The 24,626-nt window shown below is 38.9% G+C and overlaps 1 protein-coding gene across 25 annotated transcripts in view; it reads left to right on the top strand.

Moving 5' to 3' along the window:
* ABI3BP (ABI family member 3 binding protein) overlaps nucleotides 1-24,626 on the top strand; it is a 457,010-nt gene that overhangs the window by 431,455 nt on the left and 929 nt on the right. For all 25 annotated transcript variants that reach the window (XM_060098691.1, XM_060098690.1, XM_060098704.1 and 22 more), the window contains 4 exons: nucleotides 19,954-20,033; nucleotides 21,056-21,085; nucleotides 21,709-21,870; nucleotides 23,409-23,531. In XM_060098691.1, the coding sequence (XP_059954674.1) occupies nucleotides 19,954-20,033; nucleotides 21,056-21,085; nucleotides 21,709-21,870; nucleotides 23,409-23,531 (395 nt within the window). The remainder of the gene's footprint in view (nucleotides 1-19,953; nucleotides 20,034-21,055; nucleotides 21,086-21,708; nucleotides 21,871-23,408; nucleotides 23,532-24,626) is intronic.

Genomic DNA, 24,626 nt, shown 5'->3' with positions numbered 1-24,626 from the left:
ATGGACATATATAATATTAACAATTGTTCAATAATAAACAACTTTTCTTGGCATTCCTTACTACACATTGATACCAGGTTGTTTATCTTGCTGTATAGTTTTGTGATTCCTTTTTAAATCTAAAATACCTAATATTTTATAAGTTCATTTTATTATTTCAAGAAAAATAAGGGCCTTAGGCATTTCTAGAAATGTAGTAGGGAAGGGGTTTTTTGTTTTGTTTTACATGGCTAAATTATCAAATGTATTGCTCAAGGAGATTCTCAAATGGGTACAGCCAAGCATTTCCATAATAAAGCCAATGTGCTAAATTCATTTCTGGACTAAATTTCACTCTCTGTGAAAAATCGATTTCTTTCTTCAAGCTCCAAAACATTGTCTGATAAACTGTCTATACTTTCAGTATAAAACAAAACAAAAACACCCCTGACATCTTAAGTTATAGTACCCCAAGCAACATAGATTAATTTTCACACAATCAGGAGTTTTTCCAGATTGAGTATTTCATAACTTGGTAAAGTTCCTCAGTGTTGAAAAAGATCAGTGGAGGTGAAGACTGGAACTTCAGCAGCAGAGATTTGTTTTTTTCATGTTTTATTTCTTGTATCTTTCATTGTCATGTGACTAAATTGAGTTGGGTATTGATTGTGACACCCAGAAGAGCCTCTTTGGGCTCTGACAGCAGGGAGACTTTTCTAATCTTTTCAGGAGAAAAGGAAGTATCTAATTCATTATAGATGGTTTGCTGTATATAAACTGTAGTCCTATATAGCAAAAACAACACTTTTCCACCAGTGTATTTTTTTTTCTTTTAAGTTCTCTGAGTTGTAATATGGAGAATTTTGCAACTGCTAATTTTCTTGAAGGTATTAAGTTAGCCACAATAAGCATATATTTCAGTAAAAGTCCATTTGATGATCTTGGTTCTGTTTCCTTAGCAAGATTAACAGGGAGGGAGCCTATAATTTATTTTAAGGAAAGAGTAAAAGAGAAAAGGTCATTTAATTTGGACTTTTTAATAGGTGGATTTGGGCTTACAAAACTTGCTTTTTCTCTTCAGTTTCTTGCTTTTTATTCCACTTAAGAAAAAGTGAGCTGTGTAGTACACAGAAAGTACATTGAAGGGCATCCAATTTCTAAATGTTCATTGTATTTCTTTTCTGAATCAGGCTGTTCTCAGATTTCACAGTGCACCTATTAGCTCATAATCAGAGGTAGAATAATGCCAGTGACATTTTAAACCTGATTTGTTTGTAAAAGGTTTGGGTCTGCATTCAGCTAACATTTACTGAGTGCCAACAATGTGCTCAGCCCTGTGCTTGGTGGTGTGCCTACAAACAGGAGTAAGCATGGTCCCTGCCCTTGAGGAGCTCGAGGCTAGTGGGGTAGGTCACTAATGACCGATTATTCTACACAAAGTGGTGAGAGTTCTGGTAGAAGTCTGCACCAGGGGCGACTGAAGCCCAGAGTGGGCGGTACATCGCAAAGTCTGGGGAAATTAGGAAAAACTTCCTGGGAGAGGTGACCCCTAGGCTGAGGCGCAAAGGAGGAGTAGGCTGGAGCCGGCTAAGTGACTGTGGAAGAGAAAGCAATGTCAGGGAGGGTAGTACATGTCAGAGCAGTGGCCCGAAATGGCACGGTTGTGTGTGGTGAATAACGGGCTGTTTTCACCAGTGTGAGGGGCGAAAAAGTGGACAGAAGCCATAGAAGCCAGGAGAAGCAGAAGCCAGGTTAGGGAGGGCCTTCTGCGCCAGATCAAGAAACATGGTCAAGTGATGGGGAGACCCTAAAGGATGGTAACCGGGGAGTGCCTTGCTCTGATGTTTTCATTTTCATTCTGACTTTCATTTAGTTGGAATAATTTTGATACTAGAGCTACTTATAATGAATAGCAGCTGGTAGAACAAATCTAACTAAAAGAACTTTTTGTTCATTTCTTTCATGAGTACCATTCTGGCATCTGACCTAATTGGTCAAATAGGTACATAAGAGAAACGTGCCTTTGGGCTGAGCTGGATTTCATTCTGGAATCACAGGACCAATCAGGTCATGGGGTTCACGTCTAGCTTCTGGTTGTAATTGTTTCAGACTCAGCTACAACCTTGTCCTCTTTATCCCACCTTCCTCCTATGTGTCTTGCTTGTCTCTGCTGTCTGTCATCAGTGTACCTTCTAAGGAGGACCCCTGCAACCTATCCTTATCCCAAGACGAGCAAAGCCCAAAGGAAGCCCTTTCTGGATTTGTCTTTGGAAAAAGCAGTATTAAACTAAGATTAGGAATCCCTGTAATCAGAACTCCATGCCAAGTTTTACAACTTGGCATAAATTTGGGGCCACTGTGCATGTCTGTATGTGGCTTATTTAATGCTATTTTTAGTTTGGTACAATTAAATGAAATCCATTCAGATATAAAGACTGTTAATGTTCATAAATGTGATTTGACCAGGATTATATTGATAGTCCCTAATGGGTCATGATTTAAAAGCTGTATATCAGTAGTTTGAAGAAAAGAACATTCTCACACTGGGGACAAATATAACACACGGATGTAAATTTTCTAATGAAAATTATTTAGTCTATGCTACGGGAAACTTTGTGGTGGTATAGTAGTTCAGTAGATCCCAGCCCCCACTGAGCTTGTAAATATATTCTGCACTCTCAGAGGTATGATGGAGATTAATCTGTCTATCTAATGGGCAAAAATGTTTTGAGCTGAAATATTAAAATTATGTGTTGAAACCCCTATTAGTCAAATAACCAAGGAAGAATAAAGTGAAGTCAAATTATTTCATTTATTTTGAGATTTCTGAGCCTAAAGGTACCTGCGGAAACAAAACTAACACCCATGAAACATCATAACACAGAATAAAAGAACATGCCGATGTAGGACTTACACCAAGGTTCTGCAATTTAGAAGAGGAGAGAAAGCCTTGTGGAATACTTGAGACAAGAACTTGACAGTAAAGGATAGGATGGCATGAAGCAGGCCGGCAAGAAAAGAAAGAACAATAGTATTCCACGTGAAATCCATGTGCACAACTTAGGTGAAATACAAGTAGTCTTCAAAGTTACTACTGACAGCAAGGCTACAGCAAGTATAATATAACTACAAGTTCCCCAATGTAGGTTTGTTGGCTCTTTTGATGCAAGCTTTTTTCATACTGTCTTATGTTGTTAAGGCAACGTTCTTTCCATTGTATCTTCTCTACCCCAACCATGATCCAAGATTAATGTTAATAAAAGACTCCCTGTAAAATAAAGAGGAAGTATGTACAGGATGCAGTTAGCAGGTGGTTTTTATTAGCTATAAAGAATGACTTTAGTCACATTTCATTACTTGAGGAAAATTTTGAGTCAAAATACATAGTAAACTCCCTAAATAAGCAAACTTTGAATTATAGCTGTTAAAATTCCCCCATGAGGTTCTGGAATCCCCTGTTTGAAAAGCTGGAAGATCATAACTTCTGAAAGAATATCTAGCTTTGTTCCAATTCTAGGAGACACATATAAAGAATTTATTTTAGTCGCATTTTCCATCATTTGTCCTGACTAAAAAACAGGAGCTCTAAAAACAGGTGATAATTACTGGCTAATCGTTAGACAGTGACATAGGTGGAGTAGGGCTTGGTGTTAGAACATCCAGGAGAATCAAGGCAGAGAAAATAGATCTACAGGGCTTTGGGGGATAAAAATTCTAAGTGTTCACACACTATTCTAGAATCAGAAAGACAGTCAACGATGCTACCGTCTCCCTGCCCATTTTTAATGATTTAGCCAAGTTTTATTTACTCTGCAGAAGCTCGAAAAATAACCCACAGTACGGGACCATCCAGCAGGTGTCTTGCTGCTGGGAGAGTTCAGCTGCACACCTGGCATGAGATGTTTCTGTCTCTAGAAAATGGAGCCGCTTGGCTGCCCTGAGGAACCTGGGTGCAGCTCCCAGGGCGGCACAGCAGGGACAGACCCGGCCTTGCTGACGGCTTCTTGCAGCTGGGGTGATAGATGTACGCAGGGAAGAGGGGCTGTTTGTGGGCAGCCAGAGCTGTTTTAGTCAGGTGAAGCAGGAGATCTGTTAACAGAGGCAAAAAGCTGTGGCACAACTCTATCACCTTCTTTGGAGGATCCCTCTCTTACCCCCGCCCCTAAAATACAAAGAAAATGTAGAGATGTTAGTGTCCACTGAATCAGTACCCATCTAGGCCACTCTCCAATATTTATTTTCCACTTATTTTTTTTCCCCATGAAACCTCATTGTGTGGCTCTTGTTGAACTAAAAGAAAAATATTAAGAAGAGCCTCTCCTGTCCGGAGCCAACTACTTTGTTTGCACAGACCACTATGATTATATTTAGTTCCGTGAATGGAAGCAATGATAAAGTATATGGCTTAAAAAATTAAGTGTTGCACCACTGCTTAAAAGGACACAGTGTGGACTAATTGATCTTGAAATCTGTCCCAGCTCTAAAATGATGTAATCTTATGCTATCTGAAGCCATGAACAGAATCAGTGGAAAAACTGGAACTGAAAATAAAACCAAAACCTAGGTCCATCTTACAGCAAGTAGAATTGTCCTGATGAACCATTTTTGCTTTGAATCGATGTCTGTGGTCTGTGATTTGTTTTCAGACAAATTATTTTTAGCACACATTTTGCTAATACATTGATGGGCAGGATTCATCCTGATGAACTAGTTGGGGAATATGGACTTACACACAATCACTGTCCACTTAAAAAGCCCTGTATATCAGACTTCTCTTCATATGAGACCATGTGTCTCCTTGCTTGGCTAAAAAACTGAAGAATCCACTTTGTGTGCTAGACGTACATGTGGTCTAGCGATTTCCTATGGAAAAGGCACTCTGTCTGAGAATTAAGATAAATCAAGTTTACTTAGCCTGCTCAAGTACTTCTACTGTCGTCTGTGGCTTGGGAGGATTCTGGAGAACAGTTCTTCCTCTAAGACTAAAACCTACCAAAGTTTCCTGTAGCTGACAGCAAAGATAGTTTGGGACCGTTGGTTTATGTTGTTTGACTTAATAAAACCTTGGCACTAAAAATAAATTGGAATAGAGGTAGCAACTTCTTGTATACTATAAATCTGATTGAGCAAACCAGGTATGTGGAATGGCCATTATGCCCTTATTTATATGGTTTTTGTGAAATTCTGGTCTCTGCAGTCTGTATTAACTTTCAATATCTCTTCTCATAAGCTTTGTAGAAAGGAATAAAATAAGCTGCCAGAGCATTGGGCATTTTATTTAGTTTTATTGTAGGTCTGAGCAGCAGAAGAATAATTGCTTCCTCATTAAAGAAGGAAGAAATTGAGTTGATTGCCCAGGTTTGCAACTTTTCATCAGGCAAAAGAACAGCTAAGAGCGCGGAACTCCACTAGTCCCTAAAAAGAGCAATTCTTCTTTTCATATCGCCATATTCTTTTTTTTTAAACATCTTTATTGGAGCATAATTGCTTTACATTGTTGTGTTAGCTTCTGCTGTATAACAAAGTGAATCAGCTCTATGTATACATATGTCCCCATAACCCCTCCCTCTTGCATCTCCCTCCCACCCTCCGTATCCCACCCCTCTAGGTGGTCACAGAGCACCGAGCTGATCTCCCTGTGCTATGCGGCTGCTTTTTATTACTTTTCATTTTGAACTCCTCAGTATCTAGGGAGGGGGTGCAAGATACTCACAGCAACACTACAGAATTAGAGTGCAGCCCAGATCTGGAAATGGGAGAGAAAAGAAATGTCCCTAAGGACCTACTGGGCAGCTAATTAATGATCCCTGATGCCTGCTGATGCCCTGCTCCTCTCCCTTCTGTCCGATTTAGGCTTATTTTGTCCTCGAAGTATCTCTGCAGCTCTGCCCTTTGCTTCTCATCTGTATTCCCAGGCCAGCACAATGCCTGCACATGGCAGGTATCCAGAAATGCTTTCCATAACCCTGCAGTGTCCTTGGAGAACTGGCTGATTTGATTTCCCTATTCCACTGCTCCTTACTTTTTTTTTTTTTCCTTTTCCCCTCTTCCCTTTCTTTCCCTCTGACTGAAACCCAACCTGAATGGGGCCCAAATATTTCAAGATGACACTAGGGGCCAATCAGCTAACAAAATTCAAACCAACAAAGAGCTACGGGGGGACCTTTCTATATAAAAAGTGGTTGCTTGAGGTTTATGAGCTTTTGTTAAGTTTATCAAGTAATGAAAACTATACTTCAGCTGTATGTTATGGGTAAAAATAGAGGAAAATCGTTATAGAGAGGAGCAAAGGAAGGGGAGGCGAGGAGAAGTGTCTGCCCTAACCAGACCTGGAGGTTTACCTCAGGCTAGATCCCGCAGGTTGGAGCTTCCCTGTCTCTGTCAGTTTTGCCCGTGAACCACAGATGCCCTTCTTATAACCTTTACAAACACAAAGCAAGTATGTGGACATAGAACAGTTCTGCCTTGAGAGTTCTATGGCAGTGTGTGTCAAATTCCCCAAGAATAGAAGCACCTTTAAAAAAATTCTTTAGAGATAGAATACTAGAGAATATTTATAATGACTTACTATGTGCCTGGTACCTTGCTTTTACATGTATCATCTCATTTAATCCTCATAAGAAACTCACAGATACTTTTATACCCTTATGAGGTTATAATTACTATAATTAATAGTATCCTCACAAATACCATTGTTATCCTCATCTTTTTTTTTTTTATCCTCATCTTTATACTTGAGGAAATTGAGGCTCAGAGAGCTTAAGTTACTTACCCTAAAGTTACACATGAGTGCAGCTGTGAACCCAACTCTTTCTGGCTCCAAAACCCATGGCCTTAACCACAGAGCCATGCTGCCTTCTGATAGGGCAGCCAGGAAAATTGTTTTTCTTTGGATCCATACCTATCTGGGCAAAACCAGGCATGGCTTCTGCCAGGGGTGTGATTCATTTGGCTTGTCCTCTACAAGGCCCAAAGGCTTGACTGCAGCTGTCACCTGGACTGTACTCCACTTAGATATTCATTTTGATGAAGTAGGTCTTAGAAATAGCTTTTTAAATTTAATTTTCATTTTTATCAGAAGAACATGTACATGGTTTTAAAGCTCAAATACTACAAAGCAGTTCGTTCCTATTCCTAAATTCCATTTGCCAGAAGCAACAATTTTCAATAATTTTGTTCTTTTTTTCAGCTTTATTAAGGTATAATTGATGAAAAAAATTATAAGATACTTAAAGCGTACATGACTTGATATACATATACATTATGAAAGGATTCCCCCTGAATTAATATATCTATTACATCATATATTTACTATTTTTTAATTGGTGAGAACATTTAAATTATAATCTCTTGGCAAATTTCAATTTAATTGAAAATTAAATTTAATTGAAAATCAAATTTCAATTTAATTTAATTTTAATGTACTGTATAGTACAGTGTTTCAACTATAGTCACCATGTTATTCATTAGTTCCTCAGATCCTATTCATCTTACAACTGAAGTTGGTACTCTTTTACCAACGTCTATTTACCCCAGCCCTTGCAGTCACTTTTCTACTGTCTCCGTTTCTATGAGTTTGACAGTTTTTTTTAAAGATCCACATATAAGTGATACCATGAACTATTTGTCTTTCTCTGCCTGGCTTATTTCACTTAGCATAATGCCCTCCAGTTTCATTCATGTTATCGCAAATGACAGGATTTACTTCATTTTTAAGGCTGAATAACACTCCATTGTGTGTGTGTGTATACACGTACATACATACAGTTGACCCTTGAACAACATAGGTTTGCTAACTGCATGGGTCCACTTACATGTGGATTTTTTTCAATATATACAGTACGTGTATTTTCATTTTACAGATCTTTAACTAAAGTTTGTGTTTGATTAGAGATCATAATATGCAGAATCAAAAGAATTAGGGTTTGAGTCCTGATTCTATCCAAACTATTTCAGCTTCTTGCCCTTGGGTGAGTCATTTATCAATTCCTCCATTTTTGAGGCAGAGATAGCAATACTCAGATTTTCACCTGCTTGGGGGGTTGGCACCTGTAACCCCCCACATTGTTCAAGGGTCAACTGTATGTGTGTTTGTGTGTGTGTGTGTGTGTATACACATCATAATTTCTTTATTGATTCTTCTGTCAATGGACACTTAAGTTGTTTCCATACCTTGCCTAGAGTGAATAATGCTGCTATGAACATAGGAGTACAGATATCTTTTCAAGATAATGATTTCATTTCCTTGGATATACACCCAGAGGTGGGATTACTGGATCATATGGTAGTTCTAGTTTTAATTTCTTGAGGAACCTCCATACTGTTCCCCGGAGTGACTGTGCCAGCTTACATTCCTACCAGCAGTGCACAAGGGTTCCTTTACTCCACATCCTCACCAGCATTTGCTCTCTCTTGTCTTTTAGATAATAGACATCCTAACAGGTGTGAGGTAATATCTCATTGGGGTTTTGATTTCCATTTCTCTGATGATTAATGATGTTGAGCATTCTTTCATGTACCTATTGGCTATTTGTATGGCTTCTTTTGAAAAGTGTCTTTTCAGGTCCTTTACCCATTTCTTAATTGGGTTATTTGCTTTTTTGCTATTGAGTTGTGTGAGTTCCTTATATATTTTGGATATTAACCACTTATCAGATATATGATTTGCAAATATTTTCTCCCATTCTATAGGTTGTCTTTTCATTTTGCTGATCTTTCCCTCTGCTGTGCAGAAGATTTTCAGTTTGATGTAGTCCCACTTATTTATTTTTGCTTTTGTTGCCTTTGCTTTTGGAGTCAGATCCAAAAATTATTGCCAAGACTGATATCAAGGAGCTTACCACCTATTTTTTCTTTGAGGAGTTTTATGATTTCAGGTTTCATGTTCAATGTTTGAACCATTTTGAGTTGATTTTTGTTTATGGTATACAATAGGGGTCCAGTTTCATTCTTTTGCATGAGGCTATCCAGTTTTCCCAACACCATTTATTCAAGGGACTAGCCTTTCCCCATTGTGAATCCTTGGCTCCTTTGTCATAAATTAATTGACCATATATATGTAGGTTTATGTATGGGCTATCTGTTCTGTTCCATTGATCTATGTCTTTATTTATGCCCATGCCATACTGTTTTGATTACTATTGCTTTGTAATATAGTTTGAAATCAGGATATGTGAGGCCTCCAGCTTTGCCTACTCAGGGTCTTTTGTGATTCCATATGAGTCTTAGAAGTGTTTTTTCTATTTCTGTGAAAAATGCCATTGGAATTTTGATATGGATTGCATTGAAACTGTAGATCACTTGGGGTAGTACTAACAGTTTAACAATATTAATCCTTTCAATCCATGAATGTGGAATATCTTTCATTTTATTTGTGTTTCTTCAATTTCTTTCATCCATGTCTTAAAGGTTTCAGTGTACAGATCTTTCATCTCCTTAAAATTATTCCTAAGTATTTTATTATTTTTGAGGCTATTGTAAATGTAAAATGTTTGCTTAATTTCTCTTTCTGATAGTTTGTTTTCAGTATATAGAAAACCAACAGATTTCTATATATTAATATTGTATCCTGCAACTTTACCAAATGTATTAGTTCTAGCAGCTTTTTGGTGGAGTGTTTAGGGTTTTCTATATATAATGTCATGTCATCATCTGCAAATAGAAGTTTTACTTCTTCCTTTCCAATCTGGGTGTCTTTTAATTTCCTTCTCTTGACTAATAGCTTCCAGTGCTATGTTGAATAAAAGTGGTGAGAGTGGGCATTCTTGTCTTATTCCTGATCTTAGAGGAAAAGCTTCCAGCATTTCATCATTGGATATGATGTTAGCTCAATGGGCTTGTCATGTAAGCCTTTATTATGTTGAGGTGCATTTCCTCTGTACCAAGTGTGTTGAGTTTTTATCAAGAAAGAATGTTGAATTTTGTCAAATGCTTTTTCTGAATCTATTGAGTTCATATAGGTTATACAGATTTTTATTCCTCATTTTGTTAATATGTATATCACATTGATTGATTTGTGGCTGTTGAACCATCTTTGCATTCTTGGAATGAATCCCACTTGATCATGGTTTATGATCCTTCTAATGTATTGTTGAACTCAGTTTGCTAATATTTTGTTGAGGATTTTTGCATCTATGTTTCATCAGGAATATTGGATTATAATTTTCTTTTCTTGTAGTGTCCTTGTCTGGCTTTGGTATCAGGGTAATGCTGGCCTCAGAAAATGAGTTTGGGAGTTCCCCCCTCCCTTTCAATTTATAGGAAGACTTTGAGAAGGATTGGTGTTAATTCTTCTTTAAATGTTTGCTAGATTTCACTGGTAAAACCATCTGGTCCTGGGCTTTTGTTCGTTGGGAAGTTTTTGATTACTGACCCAATCTCCTTCCTAGTAATTAGTCTATTCAAATTATCTATTTCTTCATGATTTAGTCTTGGTAGGTTGTATGTTTCTAAGAATTTATACATTTCTTCTAGGTTATCCAATCTGTTGGTGTATAATTGTTCATAGTAGTCTCTTATGATCCCTTGTATTTCTGTAGCACCAGTTGTAATGTCTCCTTTTATTTCTGATTTTCTAATTTTATTTGAGCTCTTTTTCTTAGTTATTGTAGCTAAAGGTTTGTCAGTTTTATTTATCTTTATGAAAAACCAGCTCTTAGTTTTGTTGATCTTTTGTATTGTTTTTTGGTCCCTATTTCTTTTACTTCTGCTCTGATCTTTGTTATTTCCTTCCTTCTACTAACTTTGGGCTTAGTTTTTTCTTCTTTTTCTTATTCCTTGAGGTGTAAAATTAGGTTGCTTATTTGATATCTTTCTTTTTTCTTAATGTAGGCATTTATTTCTATAAATTTCCCTCTTGGAATTGCTTTTGAGGCATTCCAAAATTTTGGTATGTTGTCTTTCCATTTTCCTTTGGCTCAAGATCTATTTTGATTACTCCTGATTTTTTTTCTTTGACCCATTCGTTGTTCAGTAGCATGTTTGTCGTTTAATCTCCACATATTTGTGAAATTTCCAATTTCTTCTTTTAACTGATTTCTATTTTCTTACCATTGTGGTTAGAAAATACACTTTATATGATTTCCGTTTTCTTAAATTTATTAAGGCTTGTTTTGCAGCCTAACAGATGACTTATCCTGAAGAAAGTTTCATGTGCTCTTCAGAAGAAAGTGTATTCTGTTGCTGTTGGATGGAATGTTCTTTATATGTCCTTTAGGTCCATCTGCTTTAACATTCTGTTAAGTCCAGTGTCTCCTTATTAATTTTCTGTATGGATGTTCTATATATATTGTTGAAAGCATGGCATTGAAGTTCCCTGCTATTACTATAGTGCTATTTCTTCTGCAGATCTGTTAATATTTGCTTTATATACTAAGGTCCTCCTATGTTGTGTACATGTTTACAGATGTTATATCCTCTTGATGAACTGACCCCTTTATCATTATATAATGACCTTTTTGTGTCCTATCACAATCTTTGGCTTAAAGTCTATTTTGTCTTATATAAATGTAGGTAGCCCTGCTGTCTTTTGGTTTCCATTTGCATGGAATATCTTTTCCATCCCTTCTCTTTCAGTCTATGTGTGTCCTTAAAGCTGAAGTGAGTCTCTTTTAGGAGAATTAGATGGGTCTTGGTTTCTTAATCCATTCAGCCACTATATGTCTTTTAATTAGAGTTTGGTCCATTTACATTTAAAATAATTATTGATAGATATGGACTTACTATTGCTATTTTGTTCACTATTTTCTGGTTGTTTTATAGTTCCTTTGTTCCTTTCTTCCTCTCTTCATGATTTGATGAATTTCTGTAGTGTTATGCTGTGATTCTCTTCTCTTTTTTGTGTGTGTATATCGATCATTGGTTATGACTTTGTAGTTACCATGAGGTTTACATAAAACGTCATATAAGTCTATTTTAAGTTGATGCCAACTTCAAACACACAAAAGCTCTACTTTTTTACACTCTTCTCTCCATTTTGTTTTTATGCCACAATTTACATTTTTACACTGTATATCCATTAACAAATTATTATAGTTAGTTATTGTAATATTTTTGTCTTTTAACTCTCAGAGTTAGAAGTGATTTACCCATCACAGTTTCAACATTAGAGTATTCCGAATGTTAACTGTGTATTTACTTTTACCATTGAGTTTTATACTTTCATGTTTTCCTGTTACTAATTAGCATCCTTTTGTTTCTGTTTGAAGAACTCTCTTCAACATTTCTTGTAAGGCTGATGTAGTGGCGATGAACTCTTTCAGCTTTTGTTTGTCTGGGAAACTCTTTATCTCGCCTTCAATTCTGAAGAGCAACTTTGCTGAGAATTTTTTCTTTTTTTTAAATTTCAGCACTTTGAATATATCTGCTGGTCCCTTCTGGCTTGAAAGTTTCTGCTGAAAAATCTGCTGATATTGCTGTGGGAGCTCCCTTGTACACAACAAGTTGCTTTTCCCCTGCTGCTTTTAAGATTCTTTCCTTTAACTTTTGACAATTTAATTATCATTAATGTGGATCTCTTAAAGTTAATGTGGGTCTCATGGTGTGGACCTCTTTGGATTCCATTTGGAACTCTCTGGCCTTCCTGTATCTGGATGTCTGTTTCTTTACCCTGGTTAGGAAAGTTTTCAGCTGTTATTTCTTTGAATAAGCTTTCTGCCCCCTTTCTTTCCCTCTCCCCGTTCTGGGACTCATATAATGCATATGTTGATCCATTTGATGGTGTCCCATACATCTCTTAAGCTATCTTTTTCATTGCTCCTCTGATTGGATGAATTTCACTGCCCCATCTTTGCATCCACTGACCCTTTCTTCCACTCATCTAGTCTGCTGTTGAACTCCTCTAATGAAGTTTTCAGGTCAACTATTATATTCTTAACTCTGGTGTTTTCTGGTTTGGCACTTTTTTATATTTTCTATCCCTTTGTACTTTGTTTACGCATTGTTCTCCTGACCTTGGTAAGCATCTTAATGACTTATTTTGAACTCTTTATCATGTAAATCACTTGTCCATTTCACTAAGATCTGTTTCTAGAGATTTTTCTTGTTCGTTTGGAACATATTCTTGTTTCTTCATTTTCCTTGATTCTGTGTTTGGTTTCTGCACATTAGATAAAACAGCCACCTCTCCCAGTCTCAATAGAATGGTTTCAGGTAGGAAATGAACCTCTTGAATCAGCCCAACCCGAGCTCGTACTTGTTTCCCAAACCTCTAAGATTGTCCAAGCAACTTTCTTTGTTCTTAGTGGCTCCTGGTAGTTGGGGGTATGCCAAAACTCAGGAGTGTCCCAAAGGGGAGGAACACAGTCAGCATCTACATGCAGGCTGATTATAAGCTGGGCCCTAGGCAGCAGGTGGGAAATTATGTAGTTAAGCCGCTTCCAGGGTGTTGACTTAAAAAATATTCACAACCTAAAAGTTGAGAGTTATATTTTATTTGGTGGGCATTTTTAGGACTTTAAGCCTGGAAGGCAGCATCTCAAGTAACCCTGGGAGAACTGCTCTGCAGAGGCGAGGGGGTAACCAGGATAGTTTTGCAACAAAGAGCAGGTAGTCAGAACATCAAAAGATTACTGTTAAAGAAAACCAGATATCCCAAGTTAAGGAATTTAGCGCTTTTCTATGTATGGGAAGATGCAAGAGTCTAGGCTTACTGAAATCATTCCTTTGATATGCACCTCAGATATCTGGGGCCAGTGTTTTTACATCCTGAGTTTCCTCAGGGCTCACTGTAGGGAGTGGCTGCAGTCTGGTGGCTGCTAGATGGCAGGTATTCTTTCCTTCCTGAGTTCCCTCAGGGCTCACATTGGAGGGCTGCAATTGCTGATGAGTGTGACATCCTTTGTTTACTGATATGGCAGGAAATATTCCATTTCTCAAGGGAAACACTAGGAGGTGGCTGTTTTTGCCTGCTGGGCCCAGGATATAGTTAGGGCAGGGAGGTAGGGTAGGGAAGTGTGCTCCTGCATCTATTAAAAACTGCTTTTTGTTTGCTAGTCCTGTGGAATTTGTGAACACAAGCCCACTGGCTCTCAGAGACAGGCAATATGGAGACCTATTCCTTGGGCAGCAGCTGCAAAAGCTGGGGTGTCAGCCATTTGTACAAGCCCCTTCCAGGGAAATACTAGTGGCTTCGTTTTATTGCTGTAGCAGGCTGAAGGAAGAGGGCAGGGAAGGTGTATGCCAACTTTCCTGTCGCTGGGGAGGATCACAGCCAACCCCTAAACATGTGCTAAAACTAAAAGCTTCACCCTCAGGTGTCAGCTTTTAAAAGATGCATATAAACCCCTTTCAGGGAGAGATAGGAAGATGGGCATTTTTGCCTGCTTCCTCTGTGCTGAGCCCTGGGGGGCAGTTAGTTAAAAACTGCTTCTTTGCCACAGTCCTGTGGGACTCATGGATGGCTAAGTAACCCATTGGCTATCAGAGCCAGGTGATCCAAGGACTCATCCCTTTGGATGGAAGCTGTAAAAACTAGGGCACAGACATGTTTACAACCTCCTTCCAGGCAGATAGTAGCAACTTTGAGCAGGCTGGAGAGAGAAGGTGGGAAGAGCATCCAATGGCTTTCCTGGTCTCCAGGGAGGATCACAGCCCCCAGAGCTTGCTAAATTAAAATCCTGACCCTCAGGTTGCAGCTTTTAACACTGGCAGATAAACACACACCTTTCAGAGAAATATTGAGATAGGAGATTGTGCCCTTTTGCTCTGCCATAGTGAGTGCTCATGCACTTGTGAAGTGGATTTGCTATATCCTTATGGGTCTCATAAACACAAGCCCAATTGGCTTTCAGAGCTGGGTGTTTAGGGGGACCCATCCCTCAGGTAAGAGTCTTAAAAGCTGGGATGCAGATGTGGGTTACAAACCCTTTGCTCCTCAGGAAGAAGTTGGGAGTTAGGGGTTCCCTCCTGATTATATGGTGCTGTGTCAGGGATGGGATTTATGGCAAGTGTGTCTCAGCCTTTGCTACCCATTTTGATGGGGGTATTCTCTCATTTCCCCAATGCATAGGAGTTGCTCAGCTAGTTTCTGGATCTCTTTCAGAGGGAATTGCTCTATGTGCAGCTGTGCATTCAATGTGTCTGTGAGGGGAGGAGAGCTCAGGAGCTTCCTATGTTACCATCTTAGTCCTGCCTCTCATTCTCAATTATTTTAGCTATTTCTTCTGTTAATTAAATCCATATGTCTAGACTGACTGTTTCTCCAAATGGTCAAGTGCTCAAGTCATCTGTTACCTGTGTTTGTTTATGGCAACATCTCATCTTTTGCTTCTCTCCTATGTTGAATCCCCCTAATTCCTATATCCCATGTCTTCCTTGTTTACTCGCTTTCTGGAATTTCTTGAGAAACACATCTTGAAGAAAGGTTATGGAAGATAGTATTTTTGAGTTCTTACGTGTCTGAAAATATCCATGTTTTATTCTGATACTATTGTTTAGCCAAACGTAGCTTGTAGGATAAAATGAACGCTTGAAAGCATTGTTCCATTATTTTCTAACTTCTAGAGCTGCTGAGATGTCACATCATTCTAATTCTGCATCCTTTGAATAGGACCTATTTTCTTCTCAGAAACGTTTAAGATCTTGTCTTTATCCCAGTACTCTGAAATTTTGCAATTTGTTTGCTTTAGTCTTTTTTCTTTTTTCATCTTGCTGGGCAAATATTAGGACTTTTAAATCTAGAAACCCATGTTTTTCAATTCTGGGAAATTACTTAAAAACTTTCTAGGATAATTTTCTACCCTCCTTTTCCACTCCTCTCTCTTCTAGAACCTACTAGTTTTATATTCCCTGAAAAAATCTGCTCATTTCCATATTTTCTCTCATTTTTCATTTTTTCTAGTATTTGTAAAATTTCCTTAACTTTATTTTCCAAACATCCTATTTGAAGGTTTATTTATTCTGTACTTTTTATTTTAAATAACTTTCTTCTCCTCTATGGGATTTTTGCACAGCTAAAACCCTATGCTTATTCCCTATGTATAATCAGTATTTTCTCTGAGACATTACTCTCCTCTACCTACAGTGTCATAAATCTTGTGATAAAATGTGCTTCTTGGGAAAGATTTTTGCCTTTGAAAATATATTCTGTTATATATTTTCTGTTTAATCAGCCAAAAATATGTGCCTTTTAGTTCTCATGCAGTTAATTAAACTTAATTTAAAATGATTTCTTCAAAACTTGTCAAGTATCATAAAATGGTGGCCAAAAAAACCAAAAACAATCCCCAAAAGTAGCTTATCAATATTTGTGGCCATTCTACAAATATAGCTGAAGTGTAAATAACTGTGAAATAAAAAGACATGGAAATAATTTCAGCAATCAGACTTGGCCAAAGCACAGAGCTTTTTGGCAATGGCCTGGAATGTGGAATGCATTGCCTGCTTAAATCCAAGTCCAGGTGCCTGTGATTTCTTTTTCCACTTTCAGTTCACCATTTTTTTTTAATAAGTTCATCAGGGCTCTGAGCTAGAATTTAATCTGTGGAAAATATTCTATGCCAAAGCACCCCATGTATAGGCAATTTATTTAAATGAGTGAGATAGGTGGCTTTATATCAGCAGTCTTATTGCAAAGGATAATGGCACTTTCTACCAGTTGATTAGTTTACAAAATGCTTTCATGTGCAGTTTTTCACTCTAAAAACCCTGAATGTTTGAATTCTATGACATAAATCACAGCAAGATCCTTTTTGACCTACCTCCTAGAGAAATGGAAACAAAAACAAAAATGGGACCTAGTGAAACTTAAAAGCTTTTGCACAGCAAAGGAAACCATAAACAAGATGAAAAGACAACCCTCAGAATGGGAGAAAATATTTGCAAACGAAGCAACTGACAAAGGATTAATCTCTAAAATTTACAAGCAGCTCATGCAGCCCAATATCAAAAAAAAAACAACCCAATCCAAAAATGGGCAGAAGACCTAAATAGACATTTCTCCAAAGAAGATATACAGATTGCCAATAAACACGTGGAAGGATGCTCAACATCACTAATCATTGGAGAAATGCAAATCAAAACTACAATGAGGTATCACCTCACAGCAGTCAGAATGGCCATCATCAAAAAATCTACAAACAGGGCTTCCCTGGTGGCGCAGTGGTTGAGAAGCTGCCTGCCAATGCAGGGGACACGGGTTCGAGCCCTGGTCTGGAAAGATCCCACATGCCGCGCAGCAACTAGACCCATGAGCCACAACTACTGAGCCTGCGCATCTGGAGCCTGTGCTCTGCAACAAGAGAGGCCGCGACAGTGAGAGGCCGGCACACCACGATGAAGAGTGGCCCCCACTCGCCGCAACTAGAGAAGGCCCTGGTACAGAAATGAAGACCCAACACAGCCAAAAATAAATAAATTAATTTACTAATTTAAAAAAATCTACAAACAATAAATGCTGGAGAGGGTATGCAGAAAAAGAAACCCTCTTGCACTGTTAGTGGGAATGTAAATTGATACAGCCACTATGGAGAACAGTATGGAGGTTCCTTAAAAAACTAAAAATAGAACTACCATACGACCCAACAGTCCCACTACTGGGCATATACCCTGAGAAAACCATAATTCAAAAAGTCATGTACCACAATGTTCATTGCAGCATTATTTACAATAGCCAGGACACGGAAGCAACCTAAGTGTCCATTGACATATGAATGGATAAAGAAGATATGGCACATATATACAATGGAATATTACTGAGCCCTAAAAAGAAACGAAATTGAGTTATTTGTAGTGAGGTGGATGGACCTAGTCTGTCATACAGAGTGAAGTAACTCAGAAAAAGAAAAACAAATACCATATGCTAACACATATATATGGAATCTTAAAAAAAAAAGGTTCTGAAGCACTTAGGGGCAGGACAGGAATAAAGACGCAGACCTACTAGAGAATGGACTTGAGGACGTGGGGAGAGGAAAGGGTAAGCTGGGACGAAGTGAGAGAGTGGCATGGACATATATACACTACCAAATTTAAAACAGATAGCTAGGGCTTCCCTGGTGGCGCAGTGGTTGAGAGTCCACCTGCCAATGCAGGGGACGTGGGTTCGTGCCCCGGTCTGGGAAGATCCCTCATGCCGCGGAGTGGCTGGGCCCGTGAGCCATGGCCGCTGAGCCTGCGCATCGGGAGCCTGTGCTCCACAACGGGAGAGGCCACAACAGTGAAAGGCCCGCGTACCTCATAAAAAAAAAAAAAAAAAAAAAAAAGATAGCTAGTGGGAAGCAGCCGCATAGCACAGGGAGATCAGCTCGGTGCTTTGTGACCACCTAGAGGGGTGGGATAGGGAGGGTGGAAGTGAGACGCAAGAGGGAGGAGATATGGGGATATATGTATGTGTATAGCTTTCACTTTGTTATAAAGCACAAACTAACACAACATTGTAAAGCAATTATACTCCAATAAGGATGTTAAAAGAAGTTTTTAAAATAAATGAAAACCCTGCATGTTTTAATCCCCATATCACAAAGTTTGGAAGTTTGGAAAAGCAAAGACAATAAGAGTACAATGGTTAAAAGCGTCATTGCTCTTAACTGAAAAATAGGAAAATACTTATCTCTTGGGGTTTGTATTACTTTTCATATGTGGTATCTGGTACATAGTAAGCACTCAAAAAATGTTCACATTGTAATGCTAGAATCTGTCTTCCTTATAGATTCCAGCAGTACCTCAATAGTCAAAAATCTGACTCCTTGAGCCCCAGAAAGTTCTGTTATTGCTCACTTGGTATCCTCTGTACCAAATTAAGAGCTGCCATCCTTCTGTTTTTCACTTTTTTCTGAAGTATTTTTTGTGTTCTGCACTCTTAGTCAATTACAAACTTTTTAAAAAGAGGAATTATCTCCCAAAAGTCTTTCACAATTTTGAAACTCAATCAATTCTATCAGCTGACTCAAGCTGGTTTTACATTCAAAATTACTTTCCTGCTAAGTCTGCTACTGAAAGGAACCTTAGTTTCAGGCAAACAGCAAATAGCTTTACTGGTTTGAACTAAAAAGGGTTTGCTCTGCTTGAGTATTCTACGGATGAAATTTGTCAAATGTTGCATAGTAATTTAGTGCATAATTCTTAAGGACAGAGTCAAACATAACTACAAGGGATATGGGCTTATTTTGTCTTTTGTTTTTTTAACATAAAGGGTTAAGGGCCTGGCCCATATGAATCTAGTTTATAGGAGGAGAGAAAAGTGTCTTTGTGCCCATACTCTTCATGAGCTGACACTACCATGCCCCTACTCGGAATATATTGTGGCTTCCTATGATCCACAGAAGACCCAAGTTCCAGGAGATATAACCAGGAACTTCTTGCAACAAAATATTTTCATGTACATCTGCTCCCATAGCTTATCTAGTAGTTCTCAAATGTCAGTGGGCACAGGATTCACCTCAGGAACTTATTATAAATACCTCTCTGGAACCCCTCAAAAAGGGATTCAGTAGCTAGAATGGAACAAGAAGTCTGCACTTTAAACAAACTTTCCCCAGTGTAGCTCTATCATGTGATTCTGACATGGGTAGCTCAAACCCCACAATGAAGAACATTGCCTAGGTCTATGGCTATACCCAGGGTTGGGATAATAAGGAATAAAAAGGAACTTATTCTGCGCTCCCAGGAAGTAGCTAAAGATTTGAAGGAAACTGAGGCTCCTTGTTACTGGAATTAGCCTGGGTCCATCACATACCTCTTTTCCTGTATGTCCATTAGCAACCTGCCCAGCTATTTCTATTAATTTGGAGTTTTTAAAAGACAACAATCTTTTTTATTAACTTAAACTTTTTCTTCTAGAAAACAATTAGACAAGCTGTTTGAACAGTAGAATTAAAGGAATTTTTCTTTCCTGAAGCTTCTTCTAGAACATATGTCCATTCACTGTCATGATTTCAAAACAGAATCAGGAAGAATGTTGGTATGACAAGAAAATTGTTTGTTTCCTACCACCTAAGAACATTATTTTTGTTTTCTGTTTCTTCCCCCCCCTCACAGCTACGAGTTCCAGGTGAAACCCAAAAACCCACTTGGTGAAGGCCCACCCAGCAACACAGTGGCATTCAGTACTGAATCAGGTAATCACATCAGCAGTAATTCCTAACAAGGATATAAAGGGTCACAATGTTTTGCATAGCTTGTTTGAAACCTAGCTCAACACTGGGTAAAGCACTTGATTTAAAGAAACCATCCAGGGCTTCCCTGGTGGCGCAGTGGTTGGGAGTCCGCCTGCCGATGCAGGGGACGCGGGTTCGTGCCCCGGTCCGGGAGGATCCCGATCCCATGTGCCGCAGAGCGGCTGGGCCCGTGGGCCATGGCCGCTGAGCCTGTGCGTCCGGAGCCTGCGCTCCACAAGGGGAGAGGCCACAACAGTGAGAGGCCCGCATAACACAAAAAACAAACAAACAAACAAACAAAAACCATCCATTTGAAAAAGCAAACTGATGAAGGTACCCTTAAAGAAACACCCCTTGGGTTTTTCCTCATTTATCTTGATGTCAGAAAACATTAGGCATATCAGTTTAAAAGAAAAAAAGCATATAGTCAGTCTACACTCAATAGTGCATGAATGTTCCTCTCTAGAATCTGTGCCTAGAATCAAAATATCAGACGCTCAGCCACAGTATCCAGAAAGGGAATTCATGTGATAGTTTTTTATGATGAACAGCTGTGAAATTTTCTAATTTGGCCTAAGTTCCAATTCCTTAATGAGATACATCTGTACTCTCAGCATTAGTGTATAATTTTTTTTTACACCAAATGCAGTTCATGGCATCTTGCTGATTTTATCAATAGTTTTTTTTATGAAACTAAAAGAGGAAGATTTTAAAATGGAAGTAAAATCTAGAACAGCAAGGAAGACTACTAACTACACAAATCACATATAAAAGATACAGCTGAGTACGTGGCAGAGGAGATTCTCCACCAGAGAACAATTCCCAAAACAAAATATACAATTTTCAAATTTGGACTTTAGTAAGAGTGTACCATTTTGCAAGATTCCTTAACAACTGTAAGCACCCATCTTCTTCTCTATGTCACTGGAACACTGGGACTTACCTAATAACCTCTGACTCTTGTCTTTGCTATTTCTCCTTAGCTGACCCAAGAGTGAGTGAGCCAGTTTCTGGTAAGTACCTACCTGGATGAGAACACAACTACACGCTTTCCTACAGTGATTCAACTAAATGGGCATGGTAGAATTTTAGTCATGATTTCACTTTAGTCCATTCAGTCTTCTTAGAATATCTATCAGGTATGAATGCTTACCTAAAACATTCAGTAACACTGACAGCCTATGTTGTTTCAGGAACAAGTTGAATATTTTAAAACCTGCTTTCCATTCTTGTAACAGACCAGCTCAACTTTTCTGTTTAATAATTAAGTCAAGATACAGGACCCTCATTTCCACTTCTAATAACAAGTCACATTAAAGCAACTGTTTAAACTGTATAATATGTTGCAAAAAAAAGAAACCTAAATTTGCTCCTAAAGGGATGCTGTTCTACATTGAGCACAGCAGAGGCTAGTCAACTCTGACACGTACTGCTCCAAGATTTACCTCATCATTGATGGAAATTTAATTGGGGGTTTACTCCTATATTTTTGGCTCCAATATTTAGCACTGGAGAAAACCAGCTATCAGCAGGTTGACAATGAACTTGGCAGACTGCTTTTTTAAAAGCTTTTAAGACAGCTCTTCAGGACCGAAAGTCAAATACTAAACTCAAACCATGTGCTTTCCTTATGCAGCAGGAAGAGATGCCATCTGGACTGAAAGACCCTTTAATTCAGACTCTTACTCAGAATGTAAGGGCAAACAGTATGTCAAAAGGACGTGGTATAAAAAGTTTGTAGGGGTGCAGCTGTGCAACTCTCTCAGATACAAGATTTATCTGAGTGACTCCCTCACAGGTAAGCAGGGCCATCAGTTCTGTTTTGAGGATTATCCTTCAAGAAATGCTTTGCAGCGTTCTGTAACTTAGCCTTTTCTATGGACAGTCCCAGACACGAAGGTGTGATGTAAATACAAGTTTCCTTTTTGAGCAAGATGTTATTGGAATCTTAGGATTTGAGACATACTATAAGAAGGTAAATAATGAACATGCAATCTGAAACAGTGCCATCGTGGCAAACTTGAATGTAGAAAAACTAGTCACATCCAAGCTCAATTTTGTTACAGCCAACCCAGGATAAAAAGCCTCCTGGTAGTAAAAAGAGTGTATCTAACAATAATCATGGAAGGAGTATGACGTATTTAAGGTTTTAAGTCTGTCAGAGACAAGAGCAAGATTAAAACACTGCGCCAGAAGGGCTATAACCCTTTGCTCCAGACAGTGGGTTATTTTCTCTTCTATATTCATACAGTAAAAATTTTAAATAAGATTGGCCCAACATAGAAAGGTAGACATTTGCTCAATCATTCAACAGAACTATCTGCTTTGTTCAGACATTGTTCCAGGTGCTGGGGACAAAGCAGGAAATAAGACACGTTCCTGCTCTTTGTAGCTTACAATCTAGCGGGGAGAGACAGAAAGCAAACATGTAAATAAGAATTTCATATAGTGCTCTGAAGAAAAAAAAAAGGGTGAAAGAAAATGGCTGAATGGAATGAAAATGGAGGAAAAATGGCTGAATGAAAGCTCTTTTAGTTAGACTGGTTAGGAAAAGCCCCCCCTCAAAAGGTAGCACTTGTGCCGAGAAGAAAACTATGAGAAGGAACCAACCACGCAAAGATCGAGGGATAAAGAACCAGAGGTAGAGGGAAGAGAAATGCAAAGACCTGCAGCAGAAAATGCCTCGCCGGTTCCACTAGTGTGGCTGAGGCTTAGTAAGGGGATGATCAGGCAGCATGAAATCGTGCGGAGCTAGGAAACCAGGTAAGGACCCCCGGGTTTTATTCTGAGTATAACAGAAGACTGCTGGAGAGATTGATGGAGGGGCGTAACACTGTCTGAGTTGCGTTTTTAAAAGATGACTAGGGCCTCCCTGGTGGCGCAGTGGTTGAGAGTCCGCCTGCCGATGCAGGGGATGCGGGTTCGTGCCCCGGTCTGGGAGGATCCCATATGCCGCAGAGCGGCTGGGCCCGTGAGCCATGGCCGCTGGGCCTGCGCATCCGGAGCCTGTGCTCCGCAACGGGAGAGGCCACAACAGTGAGAGGCCCACATAATGCAAAAAGGAAAATAAATAAATAAATAAATAAATAAATAAATAAAAGATGACTAATCTGTGAAAGAAGGAGGGGAGGAAAGATAGGGAAAAGCAAGAGTGAAAGCAGGGACGCCAGCTGGGAGACGATTCCATAGTTCAATCAAGGAACACTGGTGGCTCGAACTAGAAAGAAAGGGGGGAGAAGTACAAGAACAAGGAAGATGGATTATTTGAAACAATTTGATTTCAGAGTCCTCCCGTATCAAAGGCAGCAATACTTCATGATCCTTTTGTTTTTTCAGGAAAATTTTATAATATAGGTGATCAGAGAGGCCATGGAGAAGATCACTGCCAGTTCGTAGACTCATTTTTAGATGGACGCACAGGACAGCAACTCTCTTCTGACCAGTTACCCACCAAAGAAGGTATGTTTTCTGAGCCTCCTCGTAAGTAAGAGGCTTTTACAAATTAACCCAAAAAACATTCAAGCTGAGAAAATCAATCACTTTAAAAATAATTCTGGGGCCTCCCTGGTGGCGCGGTGGTTGGGAGTCCGCCTGCCGATGCAGGGGACGCGGGTTCGTGCCCCGATCCCGGAGGATCCCACGTGCCGCGGAGCGGCTGGGCCCGCGAGCCATGGCCGCGGGGCCTGTGTGTCCGGAGCCTGTGCTCCGCAACGGGAGAGGCCACAGCAGTGAGAGGCCCGCGTACAGCAAAAAAAAAAAAAAAAAAAAAAAATAATTCTGTAGTACTACTACTCCATCTGCCTAGGAAAAAGGACTTCCCACATAAGACCTTAACATGAAGACTTTAATAGAAGTTTCTTCACTTTCCTCCCATTCCTTAAGACTCTGTTCCTTAGAGCTGAGGGAAATTACAGATCATCTTATATAAATCCATTCTACTTTAAGAAAACCTGAACTTGCAAAAGCAGCTATAAAAGAGCAGCTTAAAAAAAGCAGCTATAAAAAAGAAGCTTAATTTCCCCAGCTTAAATCCCACTACTTTTATGGTTTTTGTCATACTGAGCACACAGGCAGTTTTTTTTAATTCCTTTTTTAAAAATTTTAAAGAAATTCAAAGCTTTACTACTACTGTAGAAGGAAAAAAGAATGTTACTTGCCTTATAAATAATTCTATAAATACAATTAAAATAGGAGAATTCTGCTGAGAAATGACTAACCACTGTAACTTGCTACAGACACATTAGCACCAAGCTGTTTAATAAGAATTGAAAGGACTGAAAATTAATTTAATCCCTGTCCAGGTAGGGTAGGAAAGGGTAAATTACACATCCATATTACTCAGGAGTTACCAAGAGGGGCTTGTTAAACACTTACATTATTTGACTAGTCTTTTCAGCATCACATTTTGGTCACTGGCGCTAAAAGTACCAACCACAGCAAAAGGTGACTCAATAAGATCTGTGAACTCATTAACAGAAAATTCAAACTGCCGCCTCGCAGGAGCCGGATATACAATGTACTGTAAATTGTGTCTATTTCTGTAACGTTTTATAA

The sequence above is a fragment of the Mesoplodon densirostris genome, chromosome 5, assembly GCF_025265405.1.
Source record: "Mesoplodon densirostris isolate mMesDen1 chromosome 5, mMesDen1 primary haplotype, whole genome shotgun sequence".
Taxonomy (NCBI): Eukaryota; Metazoa; Chordata; class Mammalia; order Artiodactyla; family Ziphiidae; genus Mesoplodon; species Mesoplodon densirostris.
The sequence above is the reverse complement of the archived record's forward strand: the minus strand, read 5'-3'. Positions and strand labels throughout refer to the sequence as shown.